Raw genomic sequence first — 24,640 nt, 5'->3', positions numbered from 1 at the left:
TCCTTGTCATTTCCAACTCTTTACCTCTTTCTCGTCCTCATCTATGTGTTTGATCTTGGTGTAGTCTACTGGCAGGTCCCAGCAGTCAGCGGCGTCCCCCATGCCGTAGCAGCGGGAGCCCAGCAGGGCCGCTTGCCTCTGGGGGGACATCGGCTCTAGAGGGGTGAGCACAGAGTCCCCTCCAGCACCACCTCCACCAGCACGGCCGCACAGACGCTTGCTCATACTCAGGTCCAACGTACCGTTCTCATCAACGTCTAGACCGGGACTCTGGAGGGTGTGTGTGGATGTGGGTTTTGTGCATGTGTGTGTGAGGTGAAGTCAGGTGAGTGTGCGTGGAGGAGATGATTTCAGTAAGATGATTATGAGGAAGGGGTAAAAGGATGCAGGAGGTAGGGATGGAGAGAGGGGGATAAAAAAAGAGAGAGAGAGTTTCTGATTAAATTGCAGTCAAACATACTCATACTCTAGGATCAGAGCTGGGGAAAACAGCAGCTGAGTGGCGAATATATAGAAAGACATGAAAAGTGACTCTGATTTGCAGTCAGGATGCTCACTTTTGAACTTTTCAGATGTCTGGAAAAGATGGATCAGGAACACTTGCAGTTCAAATATCTGAAACAATATTCCAACTTCTTTTTTCTTTTTTTGCCCAAGTCTGTCGAGCATGCAACATCAGACACTTGCAGTGTACGGTAACAAGGGAGCAAAGAGAAGAAGAAGAGGTCATCAGTGCTGCAGGACGAGTGCATCCCTCTGTGAACCCCTCCTCTCTCCGTCTCTCTCTCTCTTTCCTTCCATCCCACTGTAGTCTGTACTGTGCAGATATAGGAGGACGTGTGCGTGTGTGTGCATGACTTTGTGTGTGTGCGCGCGCGTGTGTGCGTGTGCGTGCGTGTGTGTGTGCGTGTGTGTGTGTGTGCGTGTGTGTGCATGTGTGTACATGACTTTGGGTGTGTGTTTGTACGTGCATGTCTTTGTGTGTTTGTGTGTTTGTGTGTGAGCCTAATGTGAGCGGACGCAAGCGTGGAGGGGGCAGGGGCTGAGGCTTAGGGGCGGGGTTGAGAGCAGTGACTCCAATGAGCAATGTTATCACATGTATTTTGTTCATGTTTATCATATTCATCATGTCACCTTAAATCACTGAGCAATATTCAGATTATGTATCATACTTATATCTATATCACTGTATAGCTATTATATGCCCTTTGCACCCTTGTTATCTAGACTTGTGTTTATTTTATATATTTTGATGTCGAACTTTATTTTATACTTCTTTTGCTTATAATTACACATCCATTATATAGTCAATTTTTTAATATATCTTTATAGAATTTCTATAATTATTCGTATATTTTCCATCAATGCTGCGCAGAGTGGGTTTGGTGGGGGCCTCAGAGTGCTGGTGGTGTCTGGACGGAGACGGGCCTTTAGCACACACACTCTGCAGCTGCCCTGAAGGTTTGGGGGTTTTGCCAAATATCCCTTTCTCTCAGAGTCCATTTATTTTGGGTGACCCCCTCCGCATAAACTAACTTCTCGCCAACTGCACCCAGACTGCCCTTATGTTAGGAGGTAGCCTGGCAGATCGGAGGATTGGAAATCCTCTTCGGCATCGTCACCATCATTGTGGCTCATCTCTCTTGGTCACCTGGCTGCACTAGAACGATCATCAGACAGGCTGCTGGATAAGGTGGAGGACTGTGACTGGAAATGGGGGCTGTGCCACTTTTATATTTCAGGCACTTATGGTGCTTTCAGCTCATAGAAATATCCTTTATAAATAAAGGTTATTTTATATATATGTGTGGCATGTTGATGTATATATTAGTTTTTCTTCTTTCTGTGGATGTATATGTTCAGTATATGTGTTTATATTTTTTCTTTTACCTCGTTCTGGATGGGTAATCTTTTTCTTTCTTCACCATTACCTGTCAATTTGTGAAGATTTGATCTGTTGTGAAAAAATTATAAACTACTGATTGTAATTTGTATATTTTTCTTTGTGAAATATATCAGAGACAATGTGATTTGAGGATGACACTTTTGCAATTTTGTAGAATTTTTCTGGAATTTAATTGAAAAATGTAACTACACTGCTGTGAACCCCAAAACCCCTGAGGCAAAACTCTGCTGTGTGCTGTGGGACTCATCCAATGACACCGGCTTCTCACTCATGCGCTCGCTTTATCTCCTGATGTTTGTATCATTATATCGATGCACACATTTGTTTTTTCTTAATCCAGATCTGGCACATACTGTCAAAGGATCCCAGACCTTCAGTTACTTACAGATCTGTAAGTATGTACATGTGTTTATGACCTGCCTCTCATTAATATCCCCCCTCTCCCTTATTTCCCATCTCCCCATCTCGTCCTCCCTGCTCCTTTCACTCCCCTTCACAAGGAGGAACGCACGCTCTAACGCTCATTCCACCCGACAGTGTCCCTGGGGGTGGATTCTCCTGGTGTCTGAAGCCAAAAACCTCTGTGACGCACGCTGACTCAAAATGCACGGGGGTGATATTCGGACTGGGCGATGAATACTGCAAGAATTGTGGCTTAACAGAGGACTTAAAAATAGAAGAGGAGGAAGAAGAAGAAGAAGAAGAAGAAGAAGAAGAAAAACACGAATACTGTTAGGTCATTAGTCTGGTGAGAAACATAACTCAGGGTGAGATATAGGTACGATAAAGGTAAAATAAGAAGAAAGAAACCGTGGAATCATGCTACACAGACGAACATGGAGAGGATGGGCCGCTCAAACAAACAAGGGCTGAACGAGTCCGACAAAAAAATCTGTGTTTACATCTTTCCACGATGTATGTATCAAAAACACACTCACTATTAAATCCACTCTTAACATTCAACTGTAGAATGTAGAATGTATGATAATTAGAATTGATTAGAATGTAGTTATTCTACATTGATTAGAATGTAGAGTAACTGGCCTCAGAAATGGAGAGAAGGAGGCAAAAGGATGAGTAGAGAACGAGTCTGTGTTATGTATTAGGTGAAGTCGCTGAGGAATACGCCGGCACGCGTTGCCGTGACTCGTCTCGTCCTTGCCAACGTGCCCGGCGGACTGCCCTTCTCCTTGTCAGCCATTGTACTGTATGTCACCATCCAATTAACGTGACCCACCCCTTCATATCGAATTAACAAGGGTGATATGTGAGGAAACGTACCCCCCCACCCACCTCCTTCATTAGAGACCCACCCCCTTCCCGCTCTGACACCTCGGCAACCCCCTGACCCCGGTTGCCATGACGATGCTGTGAGGATAGAGGGTCAGGAGAGGGTCCCCTGATTCTCGTACCGACGCATTACTTCCGCTCACCTATTTCCAGGTCTTAAAATAAAACCGGCGTTGTGTCCTGTCGTCCTCTCTGGCCTTTTCCCTGCTCCTCGTGTCTAATGTCCGTGTCTCTCACTGCTCCTCCTCCTCTTCCTCCTTTTCCAACTTACCAAACATTCAAGGCTGCCTGTATGTTTTTTTGACAACTTGCTGACACCAGGATTATCTTATTTTGACTAAATGTTAGGACGTCCTTGGAATCGATCTCAGCTTTGCTCAAATACACAAAAATTATCCAAAGCTCGGGGGTTAATACATTGTCCTTGTCAACCTACATTCAACATCTTTTCATTACATTTTTAAAGGTACAAATCAAACTTTTAGTGTCATCAATCTACAGTTTGAATGGACTGTAAATCTCAGGCATCTCTGCATTTTTTTTTTAAACTGCTCATCAGAAAGGTCACGGTATCTAACTGAGGATCCAAAGATGTGCAATGTCGACTGAGGAGATGCTTTGAATAAGCGGTTTCCAAAGAAAACTAAACTAAAGTTAAATGATCAACATTAACACGGTGCAACCATCCAACTGAGGGCTCTATGACATCACTGTTGTGTCATGGTCGTGTCCGAGGGATTTGACAGCAGCTGTGTATCAACTTCGCCCGAAAGCTTGAGTATCACGCTTCAACTTAACTGAACATCTAAAGGTACAAGTGTACAACTGCAGCTCCGTTGCTATAGGCGACAGCAGCAAGCTGGTGACTCCATAGACAAGACCGTCTCATTTCGGTTCGCACGCAAAGGAGGCGTTCTCCATTGGCCGCATAGACTACGTCGTCCCAAAGGAGTCCCTGAATTGGGACAAGGATCAGTCTCCTTTATTAAATGAATGCGATTAATTTCAGTCTTTCCATCAATGAACCTATCAATAAATCCAATGAGTAGACTGAGAGAAAGAGAAGCGAGCAGATAGACAGCCTGGAAAAACCACGAGAATGTACGAGTGTGTGTGTGTGAAGTTTCATTCAGAGAGAAAGGAACAGCGTGTGCCGTAAGGTGTTAGATGAAAGAAGAAGAAGAAGAAATATCCTGATCTGAAATTCTGATCTGAAATCTGAAGTTTCCTGTCTTCCCGTTGTGCCCCGACAGCATCCTGCCCTTCTGGCCCCCGAAGCACGAGAAGGACACACAATAAACTGAGATAGGACCAGAGCAGGGCCGCTTCAGGCATTTGTTGCTTTTCTTTCCTTTTCCTCCTTTCTTTCCTCCTCTCCTCCGCCGTCAACATTAGCATTGAGCCAGCATTAGCCCTCTGCTGCATGAGCGCTCTCTCTCTCTCTCTCTTTCTGGCCCCTATTTCCCCGCTCAGCATCTGGATGCAGATAACACAGTAACACCGTCCCCTTATCTCCTCAGAAATGACACGCTGGGCTCACGCCGTGTCAAACGGCGCTTCGTCCTGCTCCTATCTGATCCCTAGACAGAAAATAAAAAACTGCCCCGCTGAGCCCCGAGTGTAAGACACAGCCTTGGATCTTTAATGGAATCTCTGTGTGAGTGTGTTTATGTGTACCTGTGGTGTGCTCATCTGAAATCTCCCTATCCTTGACAGTGTTCGCTGCCAACATCAGGATAATGAAGCCCAGATAAAATCTGTCAGTGTTTTTTTTTCTTTGTGTGGCTACAGTATGAGGACAGTCTTACACAGTAAACACTCATGTGTCATTTGAGGCAATATTTTTTCTTTAGCTTCCACCAAAACATGAGTTGATCTCATTTCACATTTACGTCATGACAGTCATTGCAGTGTCCCGCCTCCTACCTGCGAGCACAGGTCCTGTGGCTTCCCCCCCATGCTGTGGGGCATCTCCCTGCAGCGTGTGGACAGGTTGAGGATGGCCGTGGCCGCCATGTGGGCGGCCTCCATGTCGTGGCTGTAGTCAAAGCTGCTCTTGCTGCACGTGCTGCTGGCGCTGCTGCCCCCGCCGCCTCCCGCACCCCCTCCGCCGCCGCCACCACAGCTCAGGCTGCTGCTGCTGCTGCTGGGAGCGTAGGTGCTGGTGGTGCTGCTGGCCGAACTGGAGTTTTTGCAGTAGCGTTTGGCTGCGGGACCAATGGAGAATTTCAATAGAGAGAAAAATTATTGGTTAGGTTTAGTCAAGGGGTACCAAAGGTTAAAAAAATGCAATAAATAGTTTTTACATTTAATGGCACAATAACCATATGGTATCATACAATATACTTATATCTGCTAATATCTCCTCACGCGGCACTAGGTGAATGTTGTGTGTGTGGGCTTGGAAAAAAACTGGTTAAAATACCCTGTATTTGGGAAAGAATGCTGGACCACCCGAACATCACAACATTGTTCCAGCCAATCAGCAACAAGGGTATTCATGCACAGGAGGAGTGTGTAAAGATCACCTGTTACAACCACTGCTACTGTTTCAGAAGGTAACAACTTCTGTTCGCCACTGGAAACGCTACTTTCTTTCAAAGTGCTTAATCACCAAAGACCACTGCTAACCCAAAGACGATAATGAATTAACAAAAGGTTGAAGACCCGCATGACCATCGTTGAGCTGTTTCAACAGGAGTTGCCCCCGGACCATGCAGTGGGCTGTGGTGACCACACACCGGTTCATAACATCTCCCGAGTCACTTAACCCGGTGGTCCAGAGGTAACGGTTCATCAGTGTCTGACTGTCTGCTTCTCCAAGGGCAACACACAACACACATACACCATCGTGGCTGATTCTGGTTGTTGAACATATCGTTTGTATAAATACAGATAGTGTATTGGTCTACAGATATACACATTTTTGTTGTGGCTCAGTGGTGCACCTTGGCTACACGCGTGCATGAAAGTGGGGGGTGTAGCTCCTGAAGGAGCAGTGAAGAAAGTATTTGTTTTCGGATATCAACAGTCGTTCCCCAGAATCATTAACTCCACCTTTAAAGGTGAGTTATTTTGGCTTAGGTAGGTTTGACATACGTAATAAAAGATTAGGATTTTCCCTGCCAAACCTTTTTATTTCTTTGATACTTAAATCATAGCTTTGTACTTAAAATATGGTTTATTAGGTTTGGTATCATTAATGACACTCTGTTCCAAAAGCAACATAACGTGCCGCAGCAATCAAAGGATTTCACAAAATATTCTCACGACCCTGAGAAATTTATGCTTAAGACTTCAGCTAAAAGGAATGTGAACTCCACACACTTGTGAATACAAAAGGGACATTCAACATGGGAGAAATGAAAATAAAGATGTGCCACGGTAATGTCATAGCAGTGGAAATAAAGTTTTGCTCAGATGTAGTACCGTCGTATCCTTTCGGCGAGGTGTCCCTTTGTCCGTGCACCTTGGGCGCGATGGCCCGCTTCCCGTACACCTGGTGGTTGCTGCTTCCGTCGAAGGCGCTGTAGTCGAAGCTGGTCTTGGAGTACTTCTCCAGCTCCTTGGCCAGGTTGGAGCGGGGCGTGCTGGTGGAGACATTGTTCTTGTAACCATACTGTGGATAGTCCAGTTGTTTGACAAAGCACATAGGCCTGGAAAATAAATGACGAGGGGGTGGAAGTTGGACTGAGGCAGTCAACATTGCCCAGGGGGAAGGAGGGGGAACTTGGTGGGTTTGGGTAAAATAAGAAAAAATGGGCGGATGCAGGGGGAAGGGGCAGACTGTCACGGTTAGACTTGGGGATAAGAATGTCAAGGACCATGCTGGCAGATGAAGGGGGTGCAGGACATGTGGTAGCGTGGATGATTTCCTCCTTTTCCATGAAAAAACACAACCCTCTGCCACTGTTTTTTTTCGTGCATAGTAAATAGGAAACAGGAAAATGTAATTTACACATCTTTGATTCATTTTGCTTCTGATTTACTTTTTCTTTTGATTTGATTTACAGGCTTAGAAATGACCTGGAAAACTGAGATGTGTGATCTAATGCTGTTGATGTTTGGTTGGATATAAATATAAAATGTACAATTACTTAAAACTTTTCATGATAATATTTGATGACTATCAAAGTAAACCTCATTCAAAATGCTCTTACCTTTTCTATGATACATGTGCTATTTATTTTTATAATCTAATAAAGCGATTTGCCTTTGATAGTGAGCAGGGAAATGAAGATGCAACGTATTCTCAGGAGACAGGAGAACAAGCGTAACACAAAAAAAAAAACGGGGCAGACTTAAAATATCAATAAAAAAAAGAAAAAAAAAGATATACCAACATGGCTGAAAAACAGGTCTTCAAGTATTTTATTGTGTTTACGTCTTGACACAAAATCCATATTTGCTCGCCCTATATATGATGTGGAAATAAAGCGAAGAGTGAACACTACCTTAAGACTCGGTCGGAGGCCTGGTTGGGTTTGGGGCCGTCACAGCTCTGGTGCTTCTCCTGGGCTTTGGCCAGCTTCTCGGCTGCAGCGATGGGACATCCGGACAGACTGAAAAAATGAGGAGGACTGTCTTAAGTGGCGCTGCAGACTGTGCGTGTTAGACACATTTCTTTTTTAGAGGTGAAAATATCACATTGAATGCATGTGCTGTAAAGTGCCTCAGCTTGTTAAGAGAGTGTCAGACGGTGAGCAGCAGTCAGTCCACATCTGTCTGTCGGCCAATGTTGACCAGTTTGAGAGTAACCTGACTCTAGTTCAGAAAGTCTTAGTGCTTAAAATGCTAAATCATTCATTTACTCTTAACACTTTAAATAACAACACAATCGACAACAGCTTGCAGGTTTCCGGCTGAGCAGCTTGAAATAATTCTCAGAATAGATATTCCCATATGGACAAATGTGCATTTCTATGTGCATCTAGATTCCTTTCAAACGCACGGTGATAATTAACACACACACAAACAAACACACACACAAACATGCAGTCTCTCAATAGTTGTGAGGACACTCATTTACATAATGCATTCCATAGCCCCTTACCCTAACCATCACAACTAAATGCCTAACCCTTACCCTAAACCGAATTCTAACCATAACCTTAAAACCAAGTCTTCACCCTCAAACAGCCCATTGGATTTGTGAGGACCAGAGAAAAATGTCCTCACAACGTGAACATTTCCTCACAATGATGGTATTGAACCAAACTATAGACAGACATGTGCACACATGTCTCCATGACTTCAGAGGACAATACCTTGACTAAGATTGATTTCCTTGAGACTTACTCACACCTTAGGTTCTCCTTGACTAACCGTAACCCTAACCAAAGCTTACCTTATCCTAAACCTAACCTTAACCAAAGCTAACCTTAACTCTGACCTAACCTTCACCTAACCCTAACCTTAACCTACAGCTAAACCTAACCTTAACCTCAACCAAAAGCTTAGCCTTAACCAAAACCAAAGCTATCCCCAACACACACACATGGACACTTGTAGTGCGTATCCAGTGGAATTCAGAGCTGTAAAAAAACTTCCTTGTGACAATTAACTGACCAAATGTGACAAAAGTTCATGTTGTTATCCTTAACCCCCATTATTCTCCATCCTGTCTGTCAACTGTAGTGTGTCGGGGCCACGGTGAAAAAGATGATCTTTGACAATGGCCTGCAGCCAGTGTGGAGCACCTGTCATCAGACGTGCATGAATGTGTGCAGGGATGAGAGTGTGCATCAGGCTGGGGGTAGGACGAGCGAGTATATGGAGGTTTATATCGGCGCTTTGAAGTGAAAGTGAAAGTTTACGGTGTGTGTCCATGATCGCGTCTATTTCGCGCTGCGCACTCGTGTCACTTGAGCGCAGCATGGAGGCACTCCGGTCTTTCCAGGTCTGCACCTCTCCTGTCCCCCCGGCTGAGTGGCAGGAGAGGTGCTAATGGCTGCTGCTACGCCCAACTCCCCGAACATCTGCTCCGGGTGACACTCCTCTTTCACTGTCCCCTCACCACGTCTGACAGCACTGGCACGAGCGCCCTGCTATTTCAGTTTCTCCCTCCAAACCTGCACCTGATAGATGCCATTTTTTTTGCCATGAGCTGATGAATGATTTATGCCGTGGTAGGTGTGAATTGCTGCATTCCAATCAGGCTCTGTTAAACTGTGGCATTATTGAGCAGCTGAACGGCTTCACTTAGTTCCAACATTATTAAAAATATTGTACACATGCAGACTGAAACACACACAAACACACACAGGTACACAAACACACACGTCTCCATGACGTCAGAGGACATTACAATGATTTCATGAAAGACTTATTCATACGTTAACCAAAGTTATAACTTGCCTAACCCTAACCTTAACCTTAACCTAAACCCAACCTAACCATAAAACATGTCTTCACCTTTAAATTGAATGATTAAAGTTAACAGGATTTGTGTCCCCATTGGGCTGACAAGTCCCCATGAATGTGACTCTGCAAACAGATTTAGGTCCCCACAACATGAGTAACCTGGACACACACACACACACACACACACACACACACACACACACACACACACACACACACACACACACACACACACACACACACACACACACACACACACACACACACACACACACACACAATGTGTTGAACAAACAAAAATAAATTAGAATAGACAAAAAAAAAACATCAGCAACAACAGCTCAACAAAAAAATTAACCAAGTTCCATAAAGAAAAGGAGGATGCAACATGGACAGTGCCAGTTTCATGTAGGCAGACTGTCACTTACCTTCGATGGGAGTTTCTGTTGCTATTGACATGGCCGCGTCCCGTGCAGCCAGGCGTAGGACACTTAAGAACATTCTCATACATTGCCACAACTTCAGGCAGACAGGAGATAGGAGTGAAAGACAGGGAAGGTTAGGAGCCCCTTACAATCAAGCTCTATTAGTATGTGAGGAGCTTGGCATTATAAACATCATTAAGAAATGGGCCTGTGTGAACCCAAATGACCTCTTCTTCATTTTAATGAACACTAGTTTGAAAGGGCAGGCAAGGTTTCCCACCATATTGCTTCCACTTATCCTGCCCTTTCAAATTAGTATTCATGGAATAGCGACAGTCATGAATAAAAAGATGTCATTTAAGTTTAACAGGACAAAGCCGGCGAGAGACAGAGATGGAGGGGAAATTTTTTGGGCATGCAGCGAGCGGAGAGCGACCAACAGCCAGCAATCATGCAAAACACAAGCCTCGAAATCAATGGGGGAAGCAGACAGATGGAACACAGCTTCTTGATAGAGTGTGCTTTGTTATCATCTGCACGTTGTTAGGGTAGAGAGCGCAGTCTTCAATACCATTTACCATTAAAACAGTCCATAACTGTCCCAGATCCCCTCGGCAACCCGCCAATTAGATTAATGATCTATGGATGTCCGAGAGGAGCTGTTGGAGGGGGCGCGTGGAAAGGGTCGTCTCGATGCCAGTGGCACACGGGGCCAAACCCCATCGGCAGTAGCTTCATCATTATCACCCCCTTAAACTTTAACCCCTCATCATCCTCCTCTCCCTTACATACTAATTGGTATTCGGCGCAGGTAATTGGACAAAGCCTGCCACCTCAACATGCCACAAGCCAATGCATTATGCATATCCCACTTCCACCCTGCCCTCTGCTTAGAGACCGGCAGAATGGAAAGAAATAAAAGCACTGGGCCTGAATCAGACAGCACAGGTAGAACTGCAGGGATGTAGCATAGTAATGCGGGAACCAGGAAGTAATGTGGCGCTAAACTCTTTTAATATTGCAACGGTAAACCACTTTGAGGACAAAACATGTACTCTGAGATGAAACAGTTCTAATATTCTACAGGAGGGAGCTACAGCGAGCACAGGAATGTGATTTAATGTATTTCAGATATAATTTAATCGTCATTTTTCACATTTCCCAAGGAAGAGTCGTGGCCACACTGCGTGATTTCCCAATTAAATGAAGCCATTAATAATACATTGTCCATTCAGGCCAGAAAAAGTGTTAATAGGGGATCGAGAGTTTCCCACAGCGGAGTCCGCCCTGCAGGTGTTCCCACATCTGACATGTGCTTCAAAGTGGTGAAGCAGGGGCCATCACTGAAGGAAACATGGTGAATGGCGGCTTAATGACTGACAATGTGGACACCTACTTTACTACAATGTTTTTTTGGTATCATCTATGTTTCCTTTATCCTTTTGTTGTATTATTTCATTTCCTGTCTTTAGTTTTTATTTGTGCTCTTCATAAAGCACTTTGTATTATCATTGTTGTTATTAGTACTGAAGCATGCCACTGTCTTGAAGGTGATGCCACAAAACTTCTGGTCCATTAGTGGTATCATTTCCCCCAAAAAAGTCAGCCCAATCAACACGAGTGAAGAACACGAGGAGGAACACGGACATCATATTCCAAAATCTCCAGTGACAATCAATTCAAGCCCTTTTCTGAATTCCATTTTGGGACTCCAGTCAAGGTCACCCGCACATCTCTGGGAGACAAGTGTATCTCAGGTTAGGGACTTCTCTGCAAGCAGGGGCCTCCACAGAACAAGAGTCATCAGCGACACTGCTGGTCTTTACAAGCCTCGCTTTAATGATAACTAATTTCTTTGCCATTATTAAAACCCCTCTTTTATGTTGATTGCAGTCTGGGTCGTGGCAGATCATAACTTGATTTTCACACTGCGGTTAATGAATCGTGTAAAAGGGGCTTTTATTGAGAAGTTTGCACAAGGTGAATGAGACTAAATAGCCAGGGTGAATTCTCGGCAGGGGAAGCTCACTACTCAGTCAAAGCGAATGTTTATTGCCACTTCACTTGATCTGTGGAATAGAAATATGATACTGCCTTTCTACTCAATATAAGTTAATTGGGCGAGAAATACAAATAAATGAAGGGGGTTCATGGCATTGATGACTGTGTTATCAAGGTATGTGGGCATTTTTAGGTTTTGTGAATAATGAAATGTTAAAACTTAAAATTTAAAAGATAAAAGTGTGAAAGCATAGCATTCCGCATTTTCCCATCAGTCATAAATGCACTGAGCAACCGTGCTGTGAAAGCTGTTTTTCAGACATGAACTCTTGGCTTCTGGACTTTGTCCAAACAAATGAAAAACACAGCAATCAAACGCATTCTCAGGAAAATGTCTAGAATATTCAGGCAAAGTTTGGCGCCTGGACAGAGCATGCAGGGCGCCGGATATAATGTATGGAAATCTTTTTTTTCCGACATTTGCGATGGGCCTTTTTCGTCGAAAGCTCCCGAATCTCGTCTTTCCAAATTGACATATTTGTCTGCATCCTCTACGTGAACGGCTCATCTTTGTCATGCAGTAATATTTGTATTCTTTTAGTTTTTTTTCCTTTTTGCATCTGTCACGTGTCATCAACATGCTCTCTCGACTTGCGGTGAATTTTCTAGATTTTCCTTAGCATTCTCACATGGAATCACTTGGACATTTTCTGGACATTTTACTCCAGAAAATGTCCGAAGCGACTGACTCCAACATTTGTAATTTTACATACAACCACCAAGGGAATATCCGGAGTCCAGTGCATGTCTGAAAGCAGCTGAAGAGACATGCAACCCATTTAAAGCATCCCCTGTTATATGATCTCAATCACTGTCAGTCCATGTAGCAGTGGAAGGGGCCACATACAGTCAAGTGGATCACTGATTGACAGCTCTTGACCATCCCACTAATCACTGCACTGCCACTGGTCACACATCAGTGAGGGCTCATTGCCTCATCACCACTTCACACTGCGCAAGCAATCAGCAAGCAAATCCATGGCCCCATGCAAAACAGGTCAGGGGAAAGTGCAGCTGCAGCCCGTCTGACCCTCACTGTACACCCCACAGAAATATCAAACACAGTCCAGCCACGACAGCACAGTACACACATCATGCCAGGCACACCAGTGGTCGCAGGGAACATGCTGATTCCTGCACATCAAAGAACATCAACGCCACAGGTTGGCTAAATCAAAAGAAAATATGTGTTGGTTGCGGGTGTGGGACTGACAATGCTTACTTTCTGGCGGCACCCTGTCTTTGTGCGGACAGCCAGATAGACTCCGATGATGCGGGTACAGGCCAGTCACGTGGCCGGTGCCGTCACAGCCCGGCGTCGGACAGCGGCTTTCCTTCTTGTCCGCACGAGAAGCATCTGGGAACAGAGAGGCACACGCAGGTGATTACATTGGGAGCTCATGCCAGTGTTGGTTTTGAGTCACTAAAACTCGGGTCGAGTCTTGGGTCTCTCCAGTGTTCATGTCCAAGTGGCCAAAGAAGAGTCAGGGTGAGGCTGGGGTACAAGGCCAAAGATATTCATCTCTACATTTAAGCTCAGACTTAAAACATTCCTCTTATAGTTATAGTATAGGTGAGCCCTGAACCATCCCTTAGATATGCTGCTATAGGCCTAGGACTGCTAGGGAAACTCCCATGATGCACTGAGCACTACTCTCTCTCCCTCTCTATGTCTCTCTGCCCTCCCATTTATTTTACCACAAGTCAGTACGAGTCTGAGTCCCAAGTCCTGAAAATCTGAACTTAAGTCAGACTCAAATCTGATTCCTGGACTCCAGTGCTACATCACTGCAACAGTGGCTCAAGGCAAGAAGCTTAACAAGCATCAGAGAGTGATTTGTGGTTCTCTTTTCTTCCAGGCTTCACGTCTCAGGCTCCAAACAAGACGACTTCCTCTGATTGATGGAGGTTTTAGCTGCGGCCAGAGAGGAAGTCTGTATATACAACTTCATTTAAGGAAAAAAATATAATCCATATTTTTAATCACAGTCAGTATAGTCCCAAAATGATGGTGGAACAGAACATCATGTTAAAGAAAAGTAAATATTTCCCTGATAAATATTTTCTAGCGCAATCTGTGTGTTAAATGCTGGAATTCTTTTTTATTTGTAGGCTGCTATTTATTACCATAATAATTTAATAAAAAGAAGTGACCCTGACAGTGTAAGTGACCTTCAACAAGGAGTTTCATCTTCCCGTTCAGCTTTAAATACAATTTTATCATACTTCTCTTAATTAAAACCACACCTAACTCCACATGTCAACTAAGACAATGAAGGTCCCATAATCAGGCACACACACACACACACAAACACACACAAACACACATACGCCGGATGAGATCTTCTTTCCCTCCCTAAAACCTGTCTCTCCTGTTTCACCCAAACTCAGATATGGTTACCCCCAAAAAGCAGGAGTGCCGATCCGTGCCAACAGGCATTGTTTCTGCAAATGCACCTTCAAAAGACATCGACTCACACAAGGTCGAGGACTCTTCTTTCTGTCAAGATGTAATGACATCTTAACTGTAGGATGCTGTTTACATTGGAATTTCAGAAGTAATTTTACAGTGTAGTATAACAGCCTATAACATCGTTTTCACAGCAGAGTCACAGGAGGTGAGAGATGTATCAGATTGTCGAATCAATCCAGGATCTATTGGAAGAGCAGACAGACGAGGGGCCATTACGCCTCAGAAAGAGACCACTGACGGAAAATTTAAAGAGCTGTGTAAGTTAGTAGCTCCACCTCAGTGACAAAGCCAGGCAAACCCACAGGCTGTAGAGTAAGAGCAGAAAGAAGAATAATTGAGTGAAGAATGAAATTAAGAGCTGGCATGGAGCACACCTACTCATACATTTACACGCGCGTCACCAAATGAAATCCCATGTCTCATTAATCAGAAAAAAAGCCCCTCGTTATCCTCCGTGGCTGTCATCTATCTATGTCACGTTAGGGGCATATGAGTTATATATATTGCTATGTCATGTCTCCTCTGTCAGGCACCAGTGCAATAGAGGAAGGAGGGGGGGGGGATTTCATGTTGATAAAAGAACTTGTTCTGAATGTAAAATGTGGCTTCCTAATAATGTCTTCTTTTCGGTAGCCCATTATTACAGTGAGTGTTAGTGTTTGAACAGTACATCTGGAAATAATTCTCCATTTGCACATGCACGGACGCTCCCATACACATACGTGATGACTGTGCGTTCTGCACGCCGCGACTCCATCGCGGAGAGTGGAGGCAGCCAAGTGGAAGGCATATTAGAAAGCAGGGGATATTGATTGTGGCTGGGGATGGTCTGCGCTTTGCATAGCAAATGGCCCCCATTACCATACCATCTCTGGATAATTAATGTGTAGTCAGTGGGCCTGTCGTTCGTTATCGGTCATTCTGATAATGTTCAATTTTCATCTCAGCCTCATGTTTCTCTTAGCGAGCCGGTCCTCCCTCTGAATCCCCCCCCCCACCCCCACCCAGCACCAGCACCCTCCCACCCCCTCCTTTTTGCCATGCTCTGTTTTATAAATCACACACAAGAACCCTGGTCAACGAGTGTCTGCTGCTATCTCGCCCGGGGAGAGATGCTATCGTGATGTAACTGTCTCGCATCCTCTCATTATTCCAACATTAGCCAGACACCGGGGCAACGGGAGGCTCTCGAAATTAACATTTTGCGTGGCATTTAAGTTGGAATATACAGTATGCTTGATGTGAGCCCGCGTGGCATTTAAGGCGTAATATCGCCCCGCCGCTGAATTAGCCCCCTCGTATTTGTCGCTCTCATCTGATATCTTCCTTATGGGAGCAAATTACATAACCTGAGCGTGAAGGTTGTTGCTGTAAAGGATATGATGTGAGGAATAAGCAGAGTTAAACGATGGAGCTCGCAGACCCACCACTGTAAATGCCAACGTAATGTTTCTGCGACTCCGCGCTGCAGGTATACGGCCACATTCAGCACATCCAGCACACTGTAAAACAATGACCACTGAATTTGATAGGTCTTTATGGTATAAGTGCATTTGCCTCTCTGGCGCGTCAATACGCCTCAATATGAATGTTAGGTCATAAGCATGATAAGCAAACAAAAAAAGACGTCTTGTTCTCCTTTCTCAAAGGCGGGAGGGCCCTGTTTGGTAGCTTCCTCTCCCAAGTGCCTTCTCAGAGTTTAAAAATAGGCAGCTTTACCCCAAGCTGCATCGCAGGGATGAGATTTGCGGTCCTAACAGGCCGTGCAGATTGCCATTACTTATGCCTGACAAGCCTACCCTCTGATGTTTCCATGCTGGCCTATTTTAACAACATAAGCCGCTGCTGCCGCTCCCGCTGCTACCAAGATGCGAATTTCCAAATTGGTTGAAAAAAAGCTTGTCCTGGGGTTGTAGTCAAGTTCCCAGAATGCACGTGGGCTGTCTAGTCTCCGGTACAACACACAGCCACTATCAGACACTACACTATCAGACACTGTCACCTGAGCTTTTTAAATGAGGTAAACATGCATTCACCATGTTTGAAAGAACAACTCACCTTTGTGATAAAAAGGCTTCTTCATGCCATCATGAAGGCGGGCTTTACGCTCAACACCATAGCCATGCCGTGGGCCATGATCGTCATGGTTATACCTCACCCCATCTCTCCTGGCAGCCTCAGCCGCCATTTTATCTCGCATTGCCTTGGCGCGTTCGGACTCTAGTGCAATGGCCTTCTCCAGTAGCGACAGGTTGCCCTTTGTCATGTCAAACACCTCTTCCGATCGGTCTGACGTGACTGAGGCGGTGTCCTCATCGAAGTCCCGGTGGTTGGTGTGATACCGGTCGTCCTGTGCGCAACTGGCGAAAGCTTTGGAGCGCGGGCTCAGCTGCTCCTCCAACTTCATGAGATTGTCCATGTCGGAATAGTTCCGCCTGTCGTCTGGGCCATGGTGGAAATCCCCATAGCCGTGGTGCTGGAGCTGCTGATTGGGATCCCCGCACGAGAAATGATTTTGCTGGGACGGTCCATTTCGGTCGGTGGACTTTGTTTCGCTTAGTTTCCGAGCTAGGTCAAAGCATTGATTCCGTAGGCACTCCAAGCTGCTTAAACACACTTCCTCATCGCTGTTTTCAATTTGTCCATTGCTGGAGGTCTTAAGTTGTCCACCATTGTGTGCATTTCCCCCATTATGGGTACAGTCAGTCAAAGCGCCATCCTCAAACTCCTGTCCATCTAAATTGTCAGACAACACCGCACCGTGACCTTGTGCCAGCAGTTTTAGGGAGTCCACTGTCTCCCGAACCACATCACTGTCAATGTCCAAAGTTAGATCACCCCTCTGCGTTTCACCCCCCTCCCCCTCTTCTTCCTCCTCCTCTTCCTCCTCTTCCTCTTCCTCCTCTTCTTCATCGTCATCGTCCTCTTCCTCTTCCTCCTCTTCCTCCTCCTCTTCCTCTGCACTGTTGGAGGAGTTGCTGTTCATCTCGGACTCCGTCATGGCCCGGTTGGCGGCGTCTTCTGCAATCTTGCCCAGGTTCAGGAGGGACTTTGCCACGAGCTCGTCGTAGTTTTCGTACTCTTCATTGTTGTTGTTGTCCTTCTCCGTCATCTGGCCGGATTTTGCATTGCCAGCACCACCGCCACCGCCACCTCTGCTGTCGCCCTCGCCCCCCTCGCTGCTGCTCATCTGATCGTCCTCTGTTGGAAAGAAAGAACAAACGTCTTGTAATTTCATTTCCATCATTCTATTTTACTGGTAAATCTGATTTCTGGGCTTGGTCCATCTAAATTGGATAAGGAACTCTTTGCTTCCCCTAATAATTTACTTTGAGAGTCTTAACAGCAGCTCTTGTTCTGAATTGTGAATCAGCAGAGGAAGTTTAAAAATATTGTGGTTTGGGAAAGTTCCAGAGAAATATACTCTGGTAAACGAGAATCTATGAAACCAGGGACTACATCTCTGGCAAGTATAATATTTGTCCTAATTTCCTGTTTTTCATTAGAAAGTGATATTTACAGCTTTTAAAATTACCCAGCAATTCTGTAAATAGCTGCAAATGAGCTGCACATTTTATTCAGATTAAATCAAAACATTGTGAGAAAACCTTTGAATGAGAGAATATTTTTTTGCAGGAGAACCTAAAATCTAATATGGAGTTCCATCTCCCGCACGATGAACTCTGGTCCACAGCTATTCATCGTTTGCTACTACAGTCCCTTTTTTTCCATTCAATCATCAGTATCTTTAGAATTCTTTTCATTGCCTAATTGATTCTGACAGGCTGCAAAAGGTTACTGAACTTCTTCTGTCAGTAATTTCGAGCACTCACTCCTGGAGCACTTCCAATCTCTCTTTTTTTCCACATTTCCGCCCTGAGCCACCAAGAGCAAGTCGCTCCTGCCACTTACATTCCTGCGGAGAAAATTAACCCAGAGGCCCACACACAAACACACAGAAAATACTAAATAAGAGTTTCTTTTAGCTCCTGGTGGGAACAAGCAAATAGCACGACAAAAGACAGAAATAATAGAGAAGAAAAACATTGTTAATTGTTATTGTCGGTATATTATTTGTGATTAAAATATGACTTTTCACCGGGTTGAAAGACTTGTCTGTGATCAGTACTCTGAACCCGACTGTATTCATCAGATGGAAGTGTCCAAACACATTAGAGAATCTGAATAATATCCAATTGCACACTCTGTGTAAGAGTATTAGGGCCATGTTCAAGAAAAAGATTCTGAGATTTCAAAAAGTCAAAATATTACAAGAATAAAGTTGTAATTAGCACAAAGACATTGCGAGAAAGAAGTTGTGATATCGTGAGAATAAGGTTGTTATTTTACCTCTTAAAAATAACTTAAGAAGATGCTCCACATTTCATGTTTAAGCGCAGGCAACAGACTGTTTTTCTGATATTCCCCATGTAGAATGACACATAGCTTAAAGGTACATCTTTCTTCTTGTAAAATTATGACTTTATCTTCGGTATATTTTGAATACCGAGTAGTTTTTTCATCAACATGGCTGTAATACTTGTTGTAGTACATAGACTACGCAAACACTCTTGCTGACTTCCGTCACTCACACACTGCACCCGCACGCTCACACACACTCCAATCTAATGAGAGCAACATAATATTGGTGCTTGGGGGGGGGTGGAAGGCTTCAGAGCGGGAAGAGGGAACAGTCACGAATGACCAGGCACATATTTTGACAGAGGAAGGCTTCTTACAGCAACCTCCTGCACCAGGGGTTTAATTTTTGATGGTGTGAAACATGGCACAGGAAAGCAATTTGAAGAGCAATCAAGGTACATAAAAGGGATATAGAAGCGAAACCGATTAAAGGAGGAACAGAGCGGCTGCCCTGACTGCGCTGAATTGGCTCTGGATTAGCCACAGAGATGTGCATGCCACCGAGAAACACACAGAAGCTTCCGAATGTCACCTCTATTACATTTAGCAGATTGTAATCTGCCCGGTGACCATCCAGCGCTGCGGTCTTGGTGCTAATGGGGAACATGGTGATGATGCATATTGAAAGAGTGATCTTTTGTGAGAAAGAACGGTGCAGATTACGATGTTGTGACGCCCTTTAATTCTGGGTAAGGTAGACATTGTGATGATCACAGAGCTCGGCGATGAAAAGAATTTGCAGAATAACAACAGCTCCCACTGTGGCATGTGCACAACACTTCAATCTCTCATAAATAGATGGTAATCAGCTAGCACCCCTAGAAGGAGAGGCTGTTGACAGGCTGAGGAGACAGTGGCAACGGTCCACTGTGTCAGAGTTAAGGGTGAGGGCTCGTCTGTGGGCTCTAATGAACACCAGTCTGCGGAGATGTTTTCACATGTCTGCGAGAAAATAAGAGCACCGGCTGCCGAGACGCCACATCAACACTTGGTGGGTAGAGCTGCTGCGCTCACAGGGTTAACGCACTCCTCTCTCAGAGCCTCACTCTTAATTGGACTTGAAGGCACTGTCAGGTCCAATCGTGATGCAAAGCAGAGTCTGCTGGAGAGGAACCTGCCAAATCTGGTGTTGGGCACGTCAGGGTGCACGGGGGGGGGGGCAACAAATGGGGCACGAGTTTCTGAGAAGATGGTATTTTTCTATAAGACATAGTTAAAGTATCTAGTTCAAATATTCTTATGGTTAAAATCTATCGGAAACTTCTAACATATTGAAAATGATTAGTTTGTTTGTATTTGTTCGTTTCTGAAGTGTACAAAAAATAATCATGGCTGCAGTTTAAGCAGTTTATTATGATTCTGTTCCATTTAGGTTCTAGCAAAGGTCTTAAAACCATTTAGACGAACATGTTAAATATTTCAGTGGGAAATAAAGAGAGGGAGCAAAGCTGATTTCTAAGACGGAGTATTAGGGACACTCAAAGAAAGAAAAAGAAATCTGAGATTTCAAGTATAAGGTTATAATATTACACCATCAAAGTTGTAATCTTATGAGAAAATGATTAATATGGAGCAACTTGTTAAGTTATACTTAAGGTTTCAGAAATAATAAAATACTTTAATACTTTTAAACTGAGTTTATTGTGTAGAAAGAACAAGACGAACTTGCAGGTTGCAGAACATGTTAGGAGGAAATGTTAGGTAGTGGTCTCTTGTTAATAAATCTGCGTAATATTCAGAGAGGTTTCGTAGTTTCTAAAGAAACAAAAAGATTCGTCATCAGAACTCTGTCGAGCACAGTCTCTTCAAATTAATATCATGACATTTATCTCAATAAATTACAGCTTTCTTCTTAATTACAGCTTTATTCCTGCAATATTACAACCTTATTCTTAAAATCTCCAATTTTATTTTCCTTTGATATAGCCCCCATTCTCTGTTGCAGATTTCAGCAATTTAGATCCATTTTCTGCAATTAGAAAAAGTCCTAAGTATGTTTTAAAATCAAGAAACCAGCAAACTGCTCATGTACTTTGGTGCCAGTCCATCTCTCCTCCAGCTTCTAGTGGGTTAAGACCACAGTAGCAGTTCAAAAAAGTTTGTCAAAATGAGACAATATGCAAGTAAAATGTAAAAATATCCATATTCTGTAGGAATAATAGATATTCAGCCATGTTGGATTCAGTTTGGTGTTGTAGATACTTCTTCCTATTCCAATGCAAAACACCGTCTGTGGTTGAACATCAAGTCCAACTGCCACAATCAAAAATACAAAACCACACATATGCAAATCTTTCATGAAAAATTTAATTTTTCCATAAAAGAGAATATTTAAAGGAGCAATTCACCATTTTGAGAAAAACATATATTTGCAGATTTAGGGCTTAAGTTTGAGTTAAAATGCAGGGAAAAAGTGAAAAGACAATTTGATTACTACCATTGTACAAATATGTATTTCATTATTATTAAATCAAAATTTACCTTATACTGTGCAAGGTTATGGTTAGGCTAACTAACTATGGTTTATAGTTGGATTAGACTAACTAGATGGCTGTACATCACAGCCAGCAGCCAGTTGGCCTACCTCAGCACTAACCAGCAACTACAGGCACATCTAAAACGCTTTGAGTAATATTATATCTTGTTTTTGGAAAAAACCAAAGTGTAAAAAACTATTTTCTGTTTTAAGGGCGGTAACTTGCCAAAGTATTTCTTGGCAGTTGCCAGGCAACCAGTGGAGAATCCAGGATGCTACTGGGCCCAGCCAATAAATATTCCAACACATAACCTCCCGATAAAATGTTATACCAATTTCTGTTGTTACACAGATTAAACACATGAGATATAACATGTTGCTGGAAGGTGGACTTTATGATGATCAAATGGAGACATGCTGGCTGGTGCTCATATTCTCCATCTTTGTGCTAAGCCTGGCTCCTTGATCCTTAAGTTGACTGCACAGACCTGACAGTGGTATTGATCTTGTTGTCACTCAGTCAGAAAACAAATTAACACATTTTCTAAAATGTTCAACTGTTTCTTTAAAATTCCCAAAAAGTAGTTCCAGTGCATTTGACAAAATTGGCTCATGTTGTGTGATGGGAGAGTGTCCTCACCTTGCCCTTGACTCTGCTCTCCTTCCTCCGACTCTCCCTCTTCATAGTCCACTTCCTCTACCGCTTCCTCCTCCTCTTCCTCCTCCGCCTCCTCCACCCGTTCCTCATCGCCCTCCTCCTCCTCCTCCTCCTCCTCTTCTTGCTCCACCTCTACCTCCTCTTCTTCCTCCTCCTCCTCCCCATCGCCTCTGTCCACCTCCCCCTCTTCGTGCTCCATTTGCTCTACGTTGTAGTCCATGTAGCCCTCCACCTCCTCCTCTTCCTCCTCCTCCACTTCCCCCTCCTCCTCCTCTACGGCTCCCTCCTCCTCCTCTTCCTCCCTGTCGTCCATCTCCTCGGTCCCGTCTGTCTCGTAGCATTCCTCCATCGTGGAGTTGTCCATGTCATCTAGGTAGGTGCTCCTCTTGGGGGACGTTTCCAGGGTCTGTCTGTCTAGACTCTTTCTCTTCTTGGCCAGGGGGCAGCCATTAACACTGCGGAGGAGAGATAAGAGGGCAGCCATTAGCCTTTAGCCTCACCTGGCCGTCAATGCTCATTTGCACTCAGGTGTCTGTAAAGAGTCGTGGTTAACAAACTACAACAGAATAGGAATTCAACAAGGAACAAGGGCCTTTTACTGCAAGAAAAGCAATGCCTCTTAAATCTGTCTGCTGGGAAAAATATGGAACTTTGCTTTGCCGACCTTAATTAGACACGTACTCATTAGCTATTGAGCAATTATAATAAAATGCCATGCTCCATTTCTTCTAGAAAACAGTTACAAAGGGATAAAATCTCTTTCTCTGAAGCACCCACAGCTGCAGATTCACTTTACTCCCATATTCATTAATATTTAGGTAACAATTTGTTCTTCGGGCCACGAGGAAAATCACTGTGCGTGCTCTGCAAACACTCAGCGCCGCGGACTGATATGCCCTTGCTGATGACGCGAACCGAACGCAGCACAACACTACTGCGTGTCGGGGACTGACTGTAAGAAGGGAGGACCTGTAGCCTGAGTAATTGAATCTTGCCAAAGCACCTCAGGTTTTAATGTATTCTCCGGATCCCCGAGGCAAGTTGGGGGGGCAGATCCTAATCTGATAATCTGATAATCTGTGTATTCGCTCAGGCTGTTGATCACAGGGACTTAATCCATTTCACTCATCAAACCTGTGCGAGCCCCCGAGCTGCTACCTGCCCCCTCCTCTTCCATGTGTGCTCAACGTGTGCATGCTGCTGTTGCTTCATCAGTGGATGTGTGGGTATCGCCGCTGTGTTCACACGTTTCTGGCACGTTCGAACAAAGGCACCCACACAGTCAGAATTATGATGCGTTCCTCTGACTGTTTTGGCCATCAAATAAACCCCCTGTCGAGGTTCGAGTGTAAAGGAGCTAAACACGCTTTTGGGCATGTTCACTCGGCTGTGAAATATCCCTGGCTCCTATTTTTACAACCTCTGGATGTTTCCCCGGCTCCACGCTACTTAGAGTAAGACCTGATGTGAATGAATGGCACAAGGCTGCCTGTGAGAGTAAGAAAATGGATGTTGTTATTCAACGTGCGCCGCATTTGTGGCGGAGCAGCGGCTATGGATGAGGCTCACTCGCAGCGGTTACAGGTGCTGATGGAGGACTGACGTCTTCACCTGCTTTCAGACATGCACTGAACTCCTGGTAATCTCCGCAGGGGCTGTATGTGAGAACACAAATTTATGAGTGAGAGAATCTTTCTCCGGAGTTTCCCCCGTAGACAAAAACGTTGGAGAATGTCCGCATGAGCCGATGTGAGAACACAGCATGAGATCCTCTGCTCGATTCACTGTGAGTGGGTGGGTGTGTTGATGACATTTTTAACACGCGACAGAAGAGAAGAAAACAAATATCTCGAGATGAAAAAGTAGTGCCATACATGTAGAAGACACCAACAATGATGTCAAGAAAGTTTTTGATGATATGGGCCGATGAGCTGGAAACGGAAACATGTGATCACTGCAGCAGAATTTAAACGTAAGGTCCTGCCTCCGCCTGCTGCACCGCCCCTCCCACGAATGCTCCGGAGATTTTGATGAACCCGTCTGAGCAGAGAACCTCCTGCTGCACTGTTCATGTGTGAGGCAAACTCCTGAGAAAGTCTGCACCTATTTCTGTGGACAGTCTCTGGAGTTCATGTCTGAAAAGGCTTTAGAAACCTATTTCTGCTCCCTCTACTTCTACTCTGTTTTTCAAGTCAGTCTGTCCCACGGTCCAATATCCTATCTGTCCTCCCCTCTCCCTCTCTCACCCTCTCTCCTTGGTCCCGCCCGTCCATCAGTCAGTCAGGGTCCAGTCACCTGGCAGGCTCAATCTCGCCAAGCCCAGGGATTCCTTAATGGTCTGACCCCCTGCAACCAGGGGCCTTATTTCATTAATCTAAGCCCACATGGAAACTCATTCCCTGCCTGACAGCCAGACCTCTCCCCCGGGGCAGTGTGAGGGTCTGCGGGACAGTGAGAGAGGAGGGGTGTGTGTGGTGCGCTGCGGCACTGTGATCAATAATGCTTGTGACCAAACATCTCAAAAGCACATTAAAATGCCACTCATCCTGGGCCCCTCCATTCCGGG

At 44.6% G+C, this 24,640-nt stretch overlaps 1 protein-coding gene across 8 annotated transcripts in view; it reads right to left on the bottom strand.

Moving 5' to 3' along the window:
* Positions 1 to 24,640, bottom strand: part of myt1lb (myelin transcription factor 1-like, b) — a 112,092-nt gene that overhangs the window by 19,996 nt on the left and 67,456 nt on the right. For 6 of the 8 annotated variants that reach the window (XM_035169108.2, XM_035169106.2, XM_035169107.2 and 3 more), the window contains 8 exons: positions 22,057 to 22,529; positions 16,577 to 17,719; positions 13,259 to 13,402; positions 9,988 to 10,078; positions 7,651 to 7,758; positions 6,626 to 6,852; positions 5,123 to 5,403; positions 25 to 270 (listed from right to left, as the gene is read on the bottom strand). In XM_035169108.2, coding sequence (XP_035024999.1) covers positions 25 to 270; positions 5,123 to 5,403; positions 6,626 to 6,852; positions 7,651 to 7,758; positions 9,988 to 10,078; positions 13,259 to 13,402; positions 16,577 to 17,719; positions 22,057 to 22,529 — 2,713 coding nt within the window. The remainder of the gene's footprint in view (positions 1 to 24; positions 271 to 5,122; positions 5,404 to 6,625; positions 6,853 to 7,650; positions 7,759 to 9,987; positions 10,079 to 13,258; positions 13,403 to 16,576; positions 17,720 to 22,056; positions 22,530 to 24,640) is intronic. The other 2 variants (XM_035169102.2, XM_035169104.2) reach the window with 2 other exon arrangements.

Source organism: Hippoglossus stenolepis, chromosome 10, assembly GCF_022539355.2.
Source record: "Hippoglossus stenolepis isolate QCI-W04-F060 chromosome 10, HSTE1.2, whole genome shotgun sequence".
In the NCBI taxonomy this organism is placed as follows: domain Eukaryota; kingdom Metazoa; phylum Chordata; class Actinopteri; order Pleuronectiformes; family Pleuronectidae; genus Hippoglossus; species Hippoglossus stenolepis.
This window is presented reverse-complemented; position numbering and strand designations above follow the sequence as displayed.